At 38.3% G+C, this 17,171-nt stretch overlaps 1 protein-coding gene across 1 annotated transcript in view; it reads right to left on the reverse strand.

The window, feature by feature from the left end:
- MME (membrane metalloendopeptidase) overlaps positions 1-14,394 on the reverse strand; it is an 85,278-nt gene extending 70,884 nt beyond the window's left edge. Inside the window, exons 1-2 of the mRNA XM_022582812.2 lie at positions 14,021-14,394; positions 13,253-13,288 (exon numbers count right to left, since the gene is read on the reverse strand). Of these exons, the coding sequence (XP_022438520.1) occupies positions 13,253-13,288; positions 14,021-14,180 (196 nt within the window). The 5' untranslated portion in view covers positions 14,181-14,394. The remainder of the gene's footprint in view (positions 1-13,252; positions 13,289-14,020) is intronic.
- Positions 14,395-17,171: the final 2,777 nt, after the last annotated feature.

Genomic DNA, 17,171 nt, shown 5'->3' on the forward strand with positions numbered 1-17,171 from the left:
TTGAGAAATATTCTGTTCAGTTAATGACTTTTCATATATTGCTTTTTTATTTGATTCACTTAAATATAATTAAATTATTTCTCTGAACAAATACAATTGTTAATACTTTGTTTCTTGGCTTCTAAGTTAGTGAAATCATTGATTGCTATATACATGTGTTCAGGGATAATGAATTCATTTTGGCTTCAGACTGGCAGAGGTATCAGAAACATCCTAATTTCACTCAACTAATTTCATTATACCAGAAAATTAAGCCCCTAGATTTTACAAAAGATTTCTTTTCTGGAAGTATTTTTAAATAACTACTAGATCCTCAAGCACATCTTATTATAAGTCTTTAATGATTTGGGAGTTCTTTCAATAAGAGTTTCTTTGAAGTTCAAGAAAGCCTTGATTAACAAAGGGAACTACTTAAAAGATATGGCCTAAGCCATCTTCCCCATTTTATAATTGGCTTGCTTGTTTTTGTTTTAGGCATCAAGCACAAAGAAACAGATGCACTGCTGGCTACTGGTTACCTGCTAATTGATTTCAGTTTGACTTCCTAATCCTTTAGTCTGTGCTGTGGACCAAACCTCTCTTTATTAGTTTCAAGCTAAGGTACCTACTGTCAGACTTCTCTGGATTGAAAAGTATCTGAAATGTGATAGTTCCGTTTGTACTTTTTTGTTTCTTTTAATTTTATCTTTTTTTTTTTTTTTTTTTTTTGCGGTACGCGGGCCTCTCACTGTTGTGGCCTCTCCCGTTACGGAGCACGGGCTCCAGACGCGCAGGCTCAGCAGCCACGGCTCACGGGCCAGGCCGCTCCGCGGCATGTGGGATCTTCCCGGACCGGGGCACGAACCCATGTCCCCCGCATCGGCAGGCGGACTCTCAACCACTGCGCCACCAGGGAAGCCCAAATAGTGGCTTTTTTTTTTTTTTTTTGCGTGTTTCTTTTAATTTTGAAGGGAGATCGTGCCTCTGAAAAATGTTTAAACAAACATTTTGTTTTGAGATAAGAACTCACTGATTCACTTTGAGTTTTTATCTAAGCTGGTGAAAAAACAAATAAAAATGAATTCATGAGTAATTCGAATTCCATCAAACGGAGTTCCCGCACAACATGCCAGACAGGCAGCCCTCCAGTGTCTCCTTTTACCGGCTGCTGTTGATCCACTGGAGTGACATTATCACATATGACAACAAAGAAGTTGAAAACCCTACCCTGTGTGGACTAATTTCTAGATCGGGTGGCACATCCTATGATTCTAGAATCTGACTCTTGTCAGCAAACATTTCCCTCCATTCAGAAGGGTATCTCCTACAATCCTACCTCTAGAGAATGAAAGAAAGGGCTTTGGGTTGTATGAGGAAACAGGATTAGAAGAGCACTTCTAGAGTCATCTTGGGCAAGAAGGCATGATTTATTAAGCCCTGAGCCTACTCACAGATATTCCCTTCAGCTCTCTGATTTAAGGGAAACCCTCTCCCCTGAAGCTCTCTCTCTCCCTCAGCACTCTGCACACTGAAAAACAAAACCAGTCTTCTTCTATCACTCTATACAGCCTCCAAATCATTCCTCTCCACTGTGTTTATTTAGGATTCTGCCAGCTGACCATCCCCACCCACCTCACCTACTTTATCTCTGTCATCCACTAACTTCCTAGACATTCATCTTTGTTTATTAAAGACTCAACGCCTCGCTCAGCCTTCCCTTCCACAAATGTTCTACCATCTTCCCAAGTAACATCAGGGACTATGTGGACAATCTCTGCTACTCTCTGGCTTAAGAATTTCTTAACCTTAGAAACTCTCATGACCTTCACCTCCATTCCACATCTGTACCTGCATTTTCATGGTCCTAATGTTGTTAACACCAAGAACAGTTCTACCTTTGAAATCTTCAACTTGAGTAACCTACACTTTGGCCTTCCCATACGTAGAAGTTTCTTCATTTCTTTATTCCCTCTGCCCCTGCTCTTCTACTTTCCTGAGAATTCTCACTTCATGCTCACTCTGTTCTTCCTTTGCCTTTCTTTCACCTTCTATCCAGCCTACATCCTGTGGTATCATCATTTAAACCATCATCTCAGCAAAGTAGTTCATTCCCTCGCCCCTGCACATGAGCCTACCCTGAATCTTCCCAGCTGCCTACCTTTTCCCTTCCAACTCTAGGCTAAGATATTTAAGAATGTTTTTTACAGATTTATTGATTGACTTCTTTATTGCAAGCTCCTTATGAGCAGGGACTTTGTGTTGTTCACTTCTGCATCTGCAGCAACTAGAACAGTACTCCATAAATATCTGTGGAAGATATTACCTGTGATGCTGGGAAAACCCCATAACTTCCTGGTTTAATGCCATTTCAAATTATGGCCTTCAGCTTCAACAGGGCCATCAATTCTGTGCACAGCCTTTCTACGTGGTCCTGCTTAGCCTTCCCTTCCACTCCATACACTGGCCCTTTCCAGCCTTCAATACCCTTACTTCCTCTTACACAGAGAAAACTGAAGTAACTGGATGAGCCACATGGCTTCCCATCCTTCTCAGCCTCTAACCGTACTTGCATGCACACTATCATTGCTGCTTTCCCCCTGGTAAGAGAGGAAGAGGGGGTCCTCCTCTGTTTAAGAGGGGTCCTGCCATCTTTTCTCTGGATATATCCTCTCTTACATCCCCAGGAACAAGATCCATCAACTTTCCCATCTTCAATGGAATCTTCAACCTCTTCCTTTCTGCCTTCATTTCTTGTCCTACTCAACCTCTCAGCTGCATTTAACTCCAGTGATCAGACTCTGATTTTGAACATACTCTCTAACTTTTGCTTCAGTGATTTTACACTTTACTGATTTTCCTTGTACCTCCCTGGCTCTTTCTCTTCAGTTTCTTTGAAAAAATCTCCATTCCTTCCTGGGAAATCTCAACCACCTCTCCCCTACGCTGATGGCTCCTGAATCCTTATCTCCAACCTAGACTTCCCTGAACTTCGCCACACAGAAGACTCACCAGTATCCCAAATCTACACTGTCTCAAAGGGAACTTTTTGCTGCATGGGCCCCAGCCTATTATCCAAGCAGCTCTTCCTCTGTGTTCCCTGGCTCAGTGACTGGCAACACTTACCACCTAGTTTCTCACGCCAGAAACTTGAGTTACATTTCACTCCTTTTTCACAACCTCACATATTTACATAAACACTATGCCTTATAAATTCTACCACCTAAATATTTCTCAAATCCATCTATTCTCTCCACCCTGTTACCATCAAATCCAGGCAACCCTTAGCTCTCATCCAGATTAAGTGTGCAGTAGCCCAATTCCTTGCCCAGAGTCATTCTTCAGGTACAGTCAGTGACCCTTCTCAACAATTCGGATCAAGTCATGTTTCACTGAAAACCCTTCCTTCTGTAACTTCCCATTGCTATTAGGAAGGCTCAAACACTTTACCACAGACTACAAGATTCAGTTTCTGCCTATCTCTTGTGCCAGCACTCAAACACCCTTCTCACCCCCACTCTCACATCCACATTCATGCCCACTGTGACTCAGCCCTATAGCCATTCTTCCAGTTCTTTAACCTTGCTAAAGTCTCCCTCATACCCGGGACCTGGAAATAGTATTCCCTTGTGTGGGTAAATCTTTGTCTCCACTTCACCAAGTCTGTGCTAGCCAGCAGGCAAGCTTGAATATGTTCCACTTCTGCTTAAAATCCTTTAGATGCTCCCCATAACATATTTATTCATTTTCTATAGACTTGAAGAGGAATTATAACCCAGTGCATTTCACATTACACGCCAGCCATCATGAACCACTTGCAGATCCTACACTCACCCAGCCTTTGCATGCATCTTGCATCCAGCCTGTGCACATGCTGCCCTCTGCTCCACTGGCCTGGCAACCTCTGAGTGGCCTTCTGAACTAGCAGGTGACATTTCCTCTTGCGAATGCTTTCCTGGCCCTGTTAGTTACAATCACTCTAGCTGCCAGTCTATAATGACTGATGTGGTTTAGGCGCCCTGTTCTCAGAATGACTGTAGCACTGCTTCTCTCTGCCTTAGCACTTACCCAAACCGTATGGTAATTTTGTTTATTGGTCTGTCATGCTGACCAAACTGTCACTTTCCTGAGGGCAGGGTTTATCTTAGTTCATACTCCCAGTGTCTAGAAAAGTGCTCAACATTTAGAAGGTGCACAATTAATGATTTTGAGAAATATAAAAAAAATGACCGAATGAATAGATGAATGGATGAGGAAAGACATTGTTCTGAAGTCTCTATGAAAACATCCATGCCCGCATTCTACTGGGGAAATTCAGGGGGACAGTCCAGGTTCAGCTTTTCCATTATTAGTAGAAAAACAGGCCTAGTGACCCTCTGCTCTGACTTAGTTTTTACTGAGCGGCACAGTCTGAAATCACACTCGTTAAAGCAACCAGTTGGTTAACATATACCTTCTTTTAAAAATGCAAACGTCCAGGGAATTCCTACATATCTTAATGTCAATTTATTTACTTAAATTCCTTTCCCCCAACACTTACCAGAGACCACTCCGCTGAAAGAATTGGAACTCTGTGTGTCAGAGAGGAGGGAGGTCTGGCATGGGTATATTTTAAAAGTTTCCCCAATTATCCTACTAAGCAGCCACAGCTGAGAATCACTAGTCTTCAGCGCTTTTCAAACTTTACTGTGCACTCTCCTCTCCTGGGGACTCTACTAAAAATGCAGCTGCAGATTGAATAGGTCTGAGGTGGGGCCTGAGAATTTGCATTTTTGCAAGTTCCCAGCTGATGCTGATGGTACAGTGGACCACGCTTTGAATAACAAGAATCTAGTTATTCTCCTCTTACCACAGGCCTCTGGCTTATTTACTTTGAGGGGTTAATCATTGGGGAGGGAAGGGCTAACAGTGAATGTCTGCAAGGGTGAGCACAGAATAGCTACGTGTTCAAATCAAGTTGTGCTTGACTGGCTTTACAGAAAACAAACAAAAAAAAGCATTTTGCTTTACAGGAAACATGGATCCAAGTGCCCATTTCTGATTGTGTTCATTTTACAGTTCATTCACAGGCTGAACTGTCACTCCCTGTGCTAACATAGAGCACAGTAGTCAAGGAAAATGTTAATAAGAGATGACATTTTTACCCGAGACTATCTAAAATGTACTTTCTCTCTCTCTCTCTCTCTCTCCCTCCCTCCACCCCCTACCCTCTCTATTTTTGGCTACACCTTCCACTTAAAAAATATATTGACTGCTTTCTTTTGATTCTCACTAAATAGCTTTTTTTTTTCTCAATAAATAGCTTTAAGTAGCGCATCCGTTACTTTCATGAAAGAACACATTAAATGGGATATATCTGTGCATTATACCTGTGGTGCATCTCCTTGAAGGATGCATAACATGAAATAGGCTGTCATTAATCTTTGCTGTTTCTCTGTAAAATAAGACACTTTTAATTTCAATTTTGTAGGTAAGGAAAATGAAACGCGGAGGGCTAAACTGACTTAATTAAGATCGCATACTAACAACACAGGATGTGGCCTGAACTTACATCTTAGTTCTACCATGTTGTTGGCTTAGTGGAAAAAGAAGCTGTAATCTTTCAAAAGATTGTGCCTTAATTATTCATAACACTTGCATCTCTTTGAAATAAAGTTTACTATCTAACAGCCTTGCTCCTGCACATATCTATTGTTGGAATTTATCTATATTCTAGTCATCTAATTATTAACCTACATTGTTCATAAAAGAATTCAAAGCGGCCTTACAGGGATACAGGAAATAAAATCAAATACATTAGCTGAGAAAGAAGGAGGAGGGCATGAATAATGCTAATGAATCAAATGTATGCAAAGATTATAATTATAGGTTAAAAACAAGTCTCTTGACACACTAGTAGTCAAGGTGAAAAGGGAAACATTTCATAGAACCCTTATGAAAAACCAACACATTTTCCCAGAAGTATGACTGTCACCAGTATCCACTTTGTGGTAGACCCAGTATTCTGCCTTTGATTGACAGATGACAGGTCCACCTGGCCCTACCATACCACATATATCTCTCACTTGCTCTGAAAGTGAAACTCCAGCACATGGAAACAATGCTTCCAATGTCTAATTCTGAAATAACTTCAACTTCCTAGTTGATTTACAATTTCCATAGACTTTTCATCAATATAACACTAATATGATCAAATAATAGGTACTCACTCAAACTGAGAAGCTTAAGTTATTTAGTGATTTGGTAGGCATTGAAAACTACACATAATCACTTTGAATTGTGGAAATAGGAATCAACAGACTCAATATTTAATTCAAATAACAAGCATAAGATCAAAACAGAAGATAATTACTTACAAATGGACACTGGAGAGATGGGAAAAAAAGGGATAAGGGTGATTTTGTTGCTTTTTATCCGCATACCATAAGATTCACCCAATGACTTTTAATACATTTATACAGCTGTGCAGTGATCACCACAATCCAATTTAGAAAAATTCCATCACCCCAAAAGGTTTCCTTTTGCCCATTTGCAGGAATCCCTGCTCCACTCCCAGGCCCTAGGCAATAGCTATTCTACTTTCTGCCTCTACAGTTTTGCCTTTTCTGTAAATTCATATAAATGAAGTTATATAATATGCAGGTTTTATGATTGTCTGACTTATTTTACTTAGTATAACATTCTTGAGGTTCCTTATTGTTGCAAGTATCACAGTTTGTTCCTTTTTGCTGTTGTGTAGTATTCCCGTTTATACCCATACCATATTTTGTTTATTCACCTATTAAGGGGTATTTGGGTTGTTTCCATGTTTTGGCTACTATGAATAATGCTGTAATTTAAAAATCACATGAAATCCTTTTGAGGACATGTATTTTCATTTTTCTTAGGTAAATACCTAGGAGTGAAATTGTTGGGTTGTATGGGAAGTGTATGTTTAATTTTCCACATAAACTGCCAAATGTTTTCCAAAATGGTTTTTATATATCGCACTGGGATGTACTGAAATATTTTACATTCCCATCAGCTATGTATGATAGTTCTAATCTCCACATCCTCACCAACACGTGGTATTGTCTATCTTTTTTATTATAGCCCTTCTAGTGGGTATGGGGTGAGGGTGTTTTGAACAAAGAGAATTTATTCCAGCTTTCAATCAGTCAGAAATCGGATCAAAACAACCACCCCCCACCCCAGAATTTCCTTTTCTGAATGATCTCAGAGAACAAAATTTTTCAAGATTCAAGGGCTTGTGTAACTTTCCCCTTACAGTCTTTTTAACTCTTTATTTTTCAATTTCCCTTTAAAAATCTATCAATATTATTAACTGGAGCTTCATATTATATCAAAGGCTTATTGGGAAGCACCTTGCTACACCATGGATTTTGGTGAGCAGGACAAAGCAAGACCCTTCAACTGCAGAGGGGCCTTCCCATATTTCTCATTCTACAATGTTGAACATAAAGCTGGGGTCCTCACCCCACCCCCTGCAAGCTAGCGTTTATATCCACTCCTTTACGCACAGGTAATGTTCGCAGCTGTAAAATAAACCTTAAGATTCCAAATAAGCTTATCAGGCATTGCTAATTTTCTTTCCTTTTAACCACCTAGTCCAACTTATCTATGTTTTCAATACCTTGACCTTGCACTAAAAAAAGATGGTGCACTACTGCTTAAAATCTACCCAGAAGGTTAAAAAAAAAAAAAAAAGTTACATATGTGTGTATTTATCACATCACTGACTCCCTTTCTTGGAAAGGATGTGATTGACAGATGCTAATTTTGACTGGAGAATTTTTGAAGCAAGTATTGCTACACAATTGTCAGGAGAATGGTGTCAGGGAAGCCGCCCAAAGCAAATTGCCACATGCCACATTTAAATTAACAAAGGTGTGCTTCAGCAGCCTTTCCACTAAGATGCCGGCTGCGTTCTTATTGCCTGAAGGATTTTTTCAAGCTAAATTACATAATGAAATAGCCTCATCTCCCACTCTGAAAGGCTGTTACATGCCTGGCAGCCCTCAAGAGTCTGTCTGCGGTCTTTCCTGTTCTCATCTAGTTGTGTCATTTTTCTTCGTGGAGGCTTCTGGGGTGTTAACAGGCAAGAAAGGAGGGACCATGGCCCACAGCAATGCAGAGATTCCTTGTTGCTGCCATGAAAAGGCCAGCTGGTAACAAGATACTTCACTTAGGGCACTATCAGGATCTGGTCCTTGAAGAAATGATCAGATATTTGGAAGGTTCATTTACTTCAAGGGTTACAGCTCAAGCCACACAAAAGTGATTATAAATCAGAATATGAATACATAATCTCACCAAGCTTAACATATCTTTCAAGTGAACAGAATGCCTCCTTTCCCTGTATTAATATTTAAATACTCATCCAAAGTTTGCTTGATGAGTAAAGAATTAAAGGAAATGGATAGTTACGAGGGGTTTCATCCAGGTCCTGACGCTCCACAAACCTGTCCCTCAGGGCTGCCACAATTGTGCAGTGTACAACCTGCACAACTGTACAGATGGTCTTGCTCTCTCTTGAGAACTGTATGGCTCATGTATCTTAATTTGGTTTCTCTATCCCCTGGAGAGTTTAGGACTACACTGCTAATGTTTGCTTCTTTAAACCCCTTAATTCCATGTTGTGTTTGATGTACTAAAATCACTGATGAAGCTGATCCGCTGTTCTCAGTAAAGTAGCTTGTTTCTTGGTCAAAGAAATATTCATTCTCCTCCTTCTTAGTCTGTATTTAATTATTTCAACTCTCTGAGAGTCATCTTATGTCCTTTAGTTCCAAGTTCTAGCATGAGGGGAGGCAATCTGCTCTCAAATACTGTACGTACAGGCACAGAGTATTAAAAGTTTGATAGACTCCTGGTGTCCTTTGAGGCAACAGGGAAAAGTGGTCATGAATACAGGTTCTGGAGTCAGGCTGCCTGGAGTGCAATCCTAGCTCAAGTTTGTTCATCTGTAAAAGGAATGTATAAATGGTACCTACCTCACAAGGTCATTATGAGGATCAAATGTAAACTGCTTACAATAGTGTCAGACACATAAACATTCAGTAAGTGTTAGCTATTATTATTCTATTTTATCTTCTATTTTTACTTTATTATATTACATACCTCAATTTAGTAATAAAACACTAGTTTAGCAAGAAACACTGTGTGTGTGTTTTAACTCTTCAAAGACAGCCCCCAAATAAAAGAACTATGGAAGGGTGTATTATTAGTTCCCTATTGCTGCTACAACACATTGCCACAAACGCAGTGACTTAGAAAAACACAAATTTATTATCTTATGGCTCTAGGGGTCAACAGGGCTGCATTCCTTCTGGATGCTCTAGGGAAGAACCATCCCTTTCCCTTTCCAGCTTCTAGAGACTGCACACATTCCCTGGCTCATGGCTATATTACTCCAAACTTGGCTTCCTCTGCTTCTGTTGTTACATTTTTCTCTCTGATTCTGACCCTCCTGTTCCCTTCCCCTTATAAGAACCTTGTGATCACATAAGACCATCCCGATAATTCAGGATAATCTCCCCAATATCCTTAACTTAATAATCACCTTTGCAAAGTACCTTTGGCCTTATAAGGTAACATATTCATAAGATCCAGGGATAGGAAGTGGACATCTTTAGGGAGGCATTATTCTGTCTACCTCAAAGGGAAAAGCATTAGATGATCTCTTGAGATTATTTAAGCCAGTGGTACCCAAGTGGAAATGATACTGCTGCCCCAAGGAGACATTTGGCGATGTCTGGAGATACTTTTTGGTTGTCACAGCTGGGAGAAGGTGCTGATAGTCACCTAGTGGGTGGAGGCCAAGGATGCTGTAAAACACCCTACCATGCACAGAACAGCCCCCTTCCCCATAACAAAGAATTATCCAGCCCAAAATGTTAACAGTGATGAAGCTGAGAAATCCTGATTTAAAGTATATGATTCCTTGAAATCTTAGTAAGGTTGCAATGCAATGGAAGCCAGTTTCAGGATTTAGATTTACACAGAGACGTTTGAGAAATCACACCCAAGCTCTATAATTCCATGTTTTTAACAATCTTATATAGTAAATAAGAGATGAATAGTATTACCCATGCTTTAATAGTAGGGTTTTGAACACTGCCTTAACTTGTAATTTGTTAAGAAGTGTTTGTTTCATTTTAGGTCTGGTGTAATCTTTCAGAGGGATGCATTTCTTATACAGGCAAGTTAATTTAAAGTATGTCATGTAAACAGCATTTTATGTATATTACAAATATTTAAATTTATAGAGGCTCAGATTTAAAGGACCCAACACCAAACAAATTTCAAGATGATCCAAAGCTTTCTGCAGTATTTTATTTTTGCCTTGGTGTGGCTTGACCTCCATCCCTTGACTTCAAAGGATCAAAGAGAGAAGTGCACTTGCCATGACTTTCCCTTCCATGAGGAGAAAGATTTCAGCTAAAACCAACTTTCACTTGAAATAAGCGCCTTGGGTATCAATACCTAACTTTTCCTATTCTCAACAATTTCTGTGCTCAGGTTTGAATTCTCCCAATCTTTTAAAGTAATCTATAGAATTGCTGGTAGGAGACTTTATATTTTTTTCAACATCTTTTATTCTTTCTTTTCTTTCCATCCACTCCATTCTTTCACTCTCTCCCTTTTTTTTCTGTCCAAGATTTCCCCTAGAGTTTTCTTAATCTGAAGCAATTTCTAAAAGCAACAGTTATGTTTTCTGTGGCAGAAAATATTTTCTAACCAGTAGAGGACTCTGTGTGTGTGTGTGTGTGTGTGTGTGTGTGTGTGTGTGTGTGTATGTGTAGGGCATAAAAACTTTATCCATAAGAGTGAGTTTCATCATTTTCCCCCCAGGGAGGAAGAGTAACTATGAATATGAAAGTATTCTAGCAGCTTGTGAACCAAAAGAGCAGAATGAAGAAAAACACACAGCTATTCAGCAACCTTGTTTACCACTGAAGCTATTTCCATTGTATACATTTCTCTGCCAAGGTATAGTTCTGTGAGGTGCTTTTTACATTTGGTATGATTTCTAAACTACAATTAAAGGATACAGTTTAAATACATTTTAATGAGTTAAGCCTTGCCAACCAGTATAAAAAAAAGCCAAAGCCATACCTCTAAACATTAAGTCACATGTAAGATTCCAGATTCCAAATGTCATATTGCTCCTTAGGTGGGTACCACTAAAGGAACCTGCTCAGATCTCTGGGGTACAATCACCTGTAGGATTTTACAAAGATATGCCTACCTAGTCAAAGGATCTAGTTTCTTCAAAAATAAAATCCAAGAAAAAAGAGTGAGAGGGAGAAAAATCTGAGAGAACCTACAGATTAAGAGACTTAATAGATGCATCAAGTATACTGAGGACTGAGAAACTTAGAGATAATTAGAGGGCAACACATAAGTGGGAGTTACTCAAAACAGAATAGCATGAGCATATAATAGGGCAGCTGGTAGACAGAAAGGAGAGATAGGATTTAGGGAGAAGCAAATGGTAACTTTGACAACTTGGGCACATACCAACTCTGGCACAGAGACCCTGGACATCTCCCAGCCAAGGCACCTGTGCAGCCATTTCCCTGAGGAATAAAGAAACTTCTTTTGTTTCTGGGAAGGCCCTTGGATGGGAAAGTGCATGTTATTACACTGAGGAGCAAATGGCTAGTATCCCAATCAGGTCTCCCTCAAGCTACCCACATCATGTCCCAGAGTGTACATGTGGTCAGTGTACTTGAGATGCAGTGCGGGGGGAAAAAAGGCAAAAAGCAATACAGAAAACCAAAGAGCACATACATACTAAGGACATTAGACTATAACCTAGAATCCCACAATATTTTCCCATTACTATTTTGCAAAGGTCAGTGAATAACAAAAACCCAGATAAGACAACCCAACAGAAAATGGTTAAAAATCATTTGGGACAGATTATTTCTTGGAAGAAATGTAGACATCAGAAAGGAAGTTTAGAATCTCTTGTCAAAGGGCATAAACACTGTGTTCATATCCAAGGTGCTATGCCAGCTACCACCTTTCTTCTCCTTGTCAAAATGTTCTTTTTTTCACCACATTCTAATTGATGTGACTTCTACAGCTCCATATACTTCTCTGTTCCCTTCTCTGACTTTTCTTTTCCTTCTACTCTAATTCTTGATGTCCTCTTAAGTTCAGCTCTTACACTTCTTCTACTTTTAGGAACTCAAATAGTCCCAAGGCTTCAGCTATCACCCCTTGGTTGACAGATCCTAAATTCACTCGATCTCTACTTTCTTGCTGTCTATCTCCACTTGGATGTTACCCCTGACTTACACGCAATAGGTCTAAATCCACATTAATCACAACCTCCCTAAAACAAACTTACCTCGTAACTTTGCTATTTCAGTATGAGCTGCCACAGTCTCCTGAGTCCCTTGAGGTTTCAAAGTTGGTGTCATTTTCAAAGTATTCATATCCTTCATTTAGCAAGTCAGTGCTATTAAGCCATCCAATTGTTCCTCACATTGTCTCATAGCTCTTTCATCCCACCGCAAGCAGCCCTCCTAAACTCACACCTGGATTACAGAAGCAGCCCCTACCTGCCCTCCCTCCCTAGCTTTTCACTCAATCCACCCAGCCTAGCATTCTCAGAATCATCTTCCAACTTTTGCCTTAACGAGTGATCTGTTCAGGAAAATATCCTTTTCTCTTTTACTACAAAATCAAGGCTAAACATGAATTTTCAAAGCTCTCCATAACATGTCCCTATCTATTATGCCTACATTTTCACTGCTTCTCTACACGATTTATTCCTGTTCTTTCTTCTAGTTTGGAATTCCCTCTTCTGTACCTCCACTTCCAAATCCTAGCCCTGCTTCAAGACCCCTCCCAAATCTAACTTCTCCACCTTGTTTTACAGAACTATATGTCACTCCCTTTTTCATTCTTACCCCTCTAATGATCTGCATTGAGAAATTTAGCACTTAATGATATGATGCGTGCCGTTTCAAGTGCTGATTTTTTTTCTACAATTACATAGCAAGCTCCATAAAGCTACAGATATAGTTCTCCATCTCTACCCTACCATATACTCTAGGGTTGAAAAGAGTGAATTCTTTTTTGGAATGAATAAATTAACAAATCTACTACTTAAGTAAATTTTGATGTTCTTTGACTATTAATTAATGACCTATAACAAATAAAAATATACACAAAGCAAATATAAAGATCTATTAGCATTTGATTTTTAAATGTTATACATTAATTGTAAAACTATTAAATTTAAAAACTATCTTCTTACCTGATTTTATGCAGTCTGATGACTTGCAAATACCATCTAGAAAAAGGAGGATACATGCATAAATATTTGCAATACACATATTCTTTCTCCCTACCTTTTGTTCTTTTATAAACGGCCAATTAAATAATCAATTCCTTAAAGCAAGAACTAAAACCTAAGTATTATATATCATTGACAGTAGTTAAAAGAAAATATAGAGGAATAAAATAAGCAAATCCTAAATTTAAAATTTTTTAAATGAAGGAAAGAAATGTATTTCTTACATCATCCCTGACCACTAAGCCCTAGGTCTATTAAGTTGAAACATCAGTTGTTTTACTCTGGTAATCATTTTTTTTTCCATTAATGAACCAACCTTTTCTAATCCTTATTGTGAAAAACTTCTAAGGCTCAAATTAGACCTCTTAAATTCTTGTAAAGCCGTTTCGAATTTCAATGACACAACAAAAGTTGACTAATTGAAGTTGGCTATAAAATTGTAAATACTTTCATCAAGTAAAATTATACATTAGAATCTTCATTAAAATACATACGAGTGCACGAAACATACTTGGCAATTAATAACTTACCTCAAGCATAAAAGACATTGTATTTTAGTCAAAGTTAGGTGTTTTGGCATACTGATGTTACATTTTATAAATGAATCTTTATATCACCATCTTTAAGTGTCTCTTTCCTTAACACATTGTTTAATAGATGGGAAAAACCTAGGATGAAGGTTTCACTGTCTTCTGCATGTTTGTGGGCACAGGTGTGTGAGTAACTCACCATCATAGGTTGCATAGAGAGCTATCATTGTCACTGCAATGACGGCAAGCAGCAGGACAAGGACGGAGAGACTGATCTCCAGTGGGGTCCATCGCTGTTTCTTCTTTGGCTTTGGAGTGCTGATATCAGTTATATCCATCTGACTTTCTGATCTGCCCATTACCTAAAGTCTGAAAAAAAAAAAAACCAACACATTAAAAAATTTTTTTCAAACTAATCATAATAAATTAATCAATAGATAAAAAGAAGAGATCTATATACAATTTTCTAAATGCTTAATGTGGCTGAATAAAGTAAAAGCTTAACTCATTTTAAATTAGAAATAAAAGTTTTTTGCTGAAAGTCAAAATTTTGATTCTGAAAGCAAAGAGTCTATAGTCACATAAGTTAGACAGATCCTGGTCACAAACTTTTGGATTTTTTTGACATATCACTGAAGATCCAAGCAAAATCAGACAAGGAGACTCAGTTAAATACTCACGGAGGATTCCTTCAGCAGTTCATAAGCAAATAACTTCTGTACCATCATTAAGGAAAGTTTTAAATTCACCCTTCTGAACTTTGTACAATATCAAAGGTGAATTTTATAGCTTGCTCCACTGGCTTCCTTTATAAGCTTAGAAATTAATGACTAATACTTCGAGGTTTTGACTAAGCAATAATTAGTAATAATAACAACAGTAATAATAATAGTAGTAGTAATAATAACAGATAAAAACAAAATAACAAAATAATAAAATAACAAAATAACAGTAATAATAACAGATAAAAACAAAAAGGAACAAACACTTGTAGTAGTTTTTTTTTCATCTTAAAAACATCTTTAATTTTACAGTTCAAAATTACAACAACTGCTAATATGGGTATCTATTAACTGTTTAGACAACATTTTGAAAATGGTCACTCACTGGACCAAAAGTCATGGTTTACAATCTGGGATGAAAGATACTAACCGTAAGTACTGTTTCTTTGTGCAACTGAAGAAGAAGAAAATATGATTAAAAAAATTCAACCTTGCAGGTCAGGATAACAATTAAGATACTTAACTTGTTTTTAAATGAATAATATTAATACTTCTGCTAATTATAGCTGATATTTATTGAGTACTTCCCATGTGTCACTCACAGTTCTTGGTGCTTTGCATGTACTAATTCACTGAATCTTTGTAAGGCGGATTTGAATATTCCAGTTCTATACCTTAGGATAGTGGGGCACAGAAAAGCCAGGTAACTTGCCCAAAGCTACACAAGGAAGAACACATTTACAATGAACACATTTCAAAGAATACAATTACAAAGAACACATTTTGAAAGAAAACTGCATCATCATACAATGATAGCTATTTGCCGAAGTCTAGGGGGTAAAATTAAGGGGATATTAGCCTAAATATTAGATTTCATTATATTTCTTTTAGAGGCCTAGTGACTCTTTATCAGCTATTCACCAAAGCTTAGAACACACAAGTTCAATTTTTCTGCCTGACTGTAGAAAAGAGCATTGTAAACTAACAGATTAGCTGTGTATAGCCTGATGCAAATTAAGCATATAATTTAGTTCCTAGATGAAGTGACTGCTCAGAGATGCTCTCATAGTTAGAAATCTTTGTTGAATACACATAATTTTCTGAGAGTGTGTTTTGTGGAAACTGAGGCACAGGATAAAGTAGAAACGGATTCTACGTTTGAAGTATGGCCTGGGTGATCAGGCCATCAGTTATCAGCAGATAACTAGGAATTTAATTTCCCCAGTGAGTTATTAATAAGTGAGCCACAATTGGACTTTAAAGTTCTGGATACAAAGTCTTAAGCAGGCTGTCCCTGGGATTACATGAGGCTATAACCAAGGACAGACTATCAAATAAAAATATTTTATTAGACCATGAAAACCATGTCTGCTCAATAAAAGTGGAATGTAGTGTACCTGAATGTTAAACTGTCTTAATGGTTATATGACTCATGTTGGCTTACTCTCACAGCCTCTTTCTTGGGTTATGATATGGAATTGCATTGATAGTAGCCCTTGGATTTTTAATAGGGGAGGTGGGTGGGGAAAGAAAAGATGGAAACACACTTAACGCTTGGACACCATACAGAGAGGTAAACAATAAAGAATAATTTTCCCGCTTCTCCCAGATGAATTCAAGACTGACTTCAAGAACATCTGAATATTAATCACATTTGCTTGAGTATTTCCATTTCCTGAGTATTTCTCCCCCTGCTCTGATAATATTTCAGAAAACAATCTAGAGAAACATTCTCCTGATATATTATAATATGACCCACTGCTCTTTTTAGTTCTTTCTTAGAAAAAAACAATTAGTTTCTCTAGTAAAATCTAGGGCCAGGAACCAGGGCAGCCATGGGTTAAATTGAAGCTGCTCATTGGCGCCACCAGGTTTTCACCATGCAGGAAAACTAGTAGGCAGGTATTTCTTTCTCCCTTCTGGGTTACTTTTCCCTGGCGTCTACTTCTTACCCTTGAGATTGGGGTACTGAGGCAGCTGGGCTCTTAATGGTTCCGCACCTTAGACAGCAGAAATTGTTACAGGGGGAAATGAAGGCAGTGACTGAAGCTGTTTAGTCCTTATACCTATATCAAAATAATATCATCTTTGAATCACTTGCAAACTCTCCATCTGCCCCTCCTATAAACGTCCTGCAAGTTTTCAGTCTTTTGCTCCTAAGAAGCACTTTTCAACAGCACTGACCAAAGCAGAAACGAGGCAAGTTTAACCTCCTAATTAACTTTGTCATTCATTTCCAGTAATTCCAATTGATTCACTATTTTCTTTTAAGAAAATAGGGGTCAGAATCTTGAACCTCAGGAAAAAACATATCACCATCCCTCAGATACCTGGATGTCCAATGCAACCACACCCAACCCCATTTTAGAGAAGGGGAAAAGGAGGCAATTATACAAAAGAATACAAAAATTATAAAGTCGATACATGTAGTCCCATATAAAGCAGGATATGCCCAAACATACCTACATCCTTAAAGTATTCCACCTCAATTGGAGATATGTTGGAAAGTTCAAGCCAAAAAGTGGACACTTCCGCAAGAGAGGATAGAGGATTAGGACATCTACCCTAACAAGAATACTGCAAACTTCAGCTTGACAACATCTCCAAAAGAATAAAAGATTATTTTGC

This window comes from Delphinapterus leucas, chromosome 4 (assembly GCF_059928025.1).
Source record: "Delphinapterus leucas isolate spDelLeu-1000000601 "Yukka" chromosome 4, BTC_Dleu_Yukka2, whole genome shotgun sequence".
Classification (NCBI taxonomy): domain Eukaryota; kingdom Metazoa; phylum Chordata; class Mammalia; order Artiodactyla; family Monodontidae; genus Delphinapterus; species Delphinapterus leucas.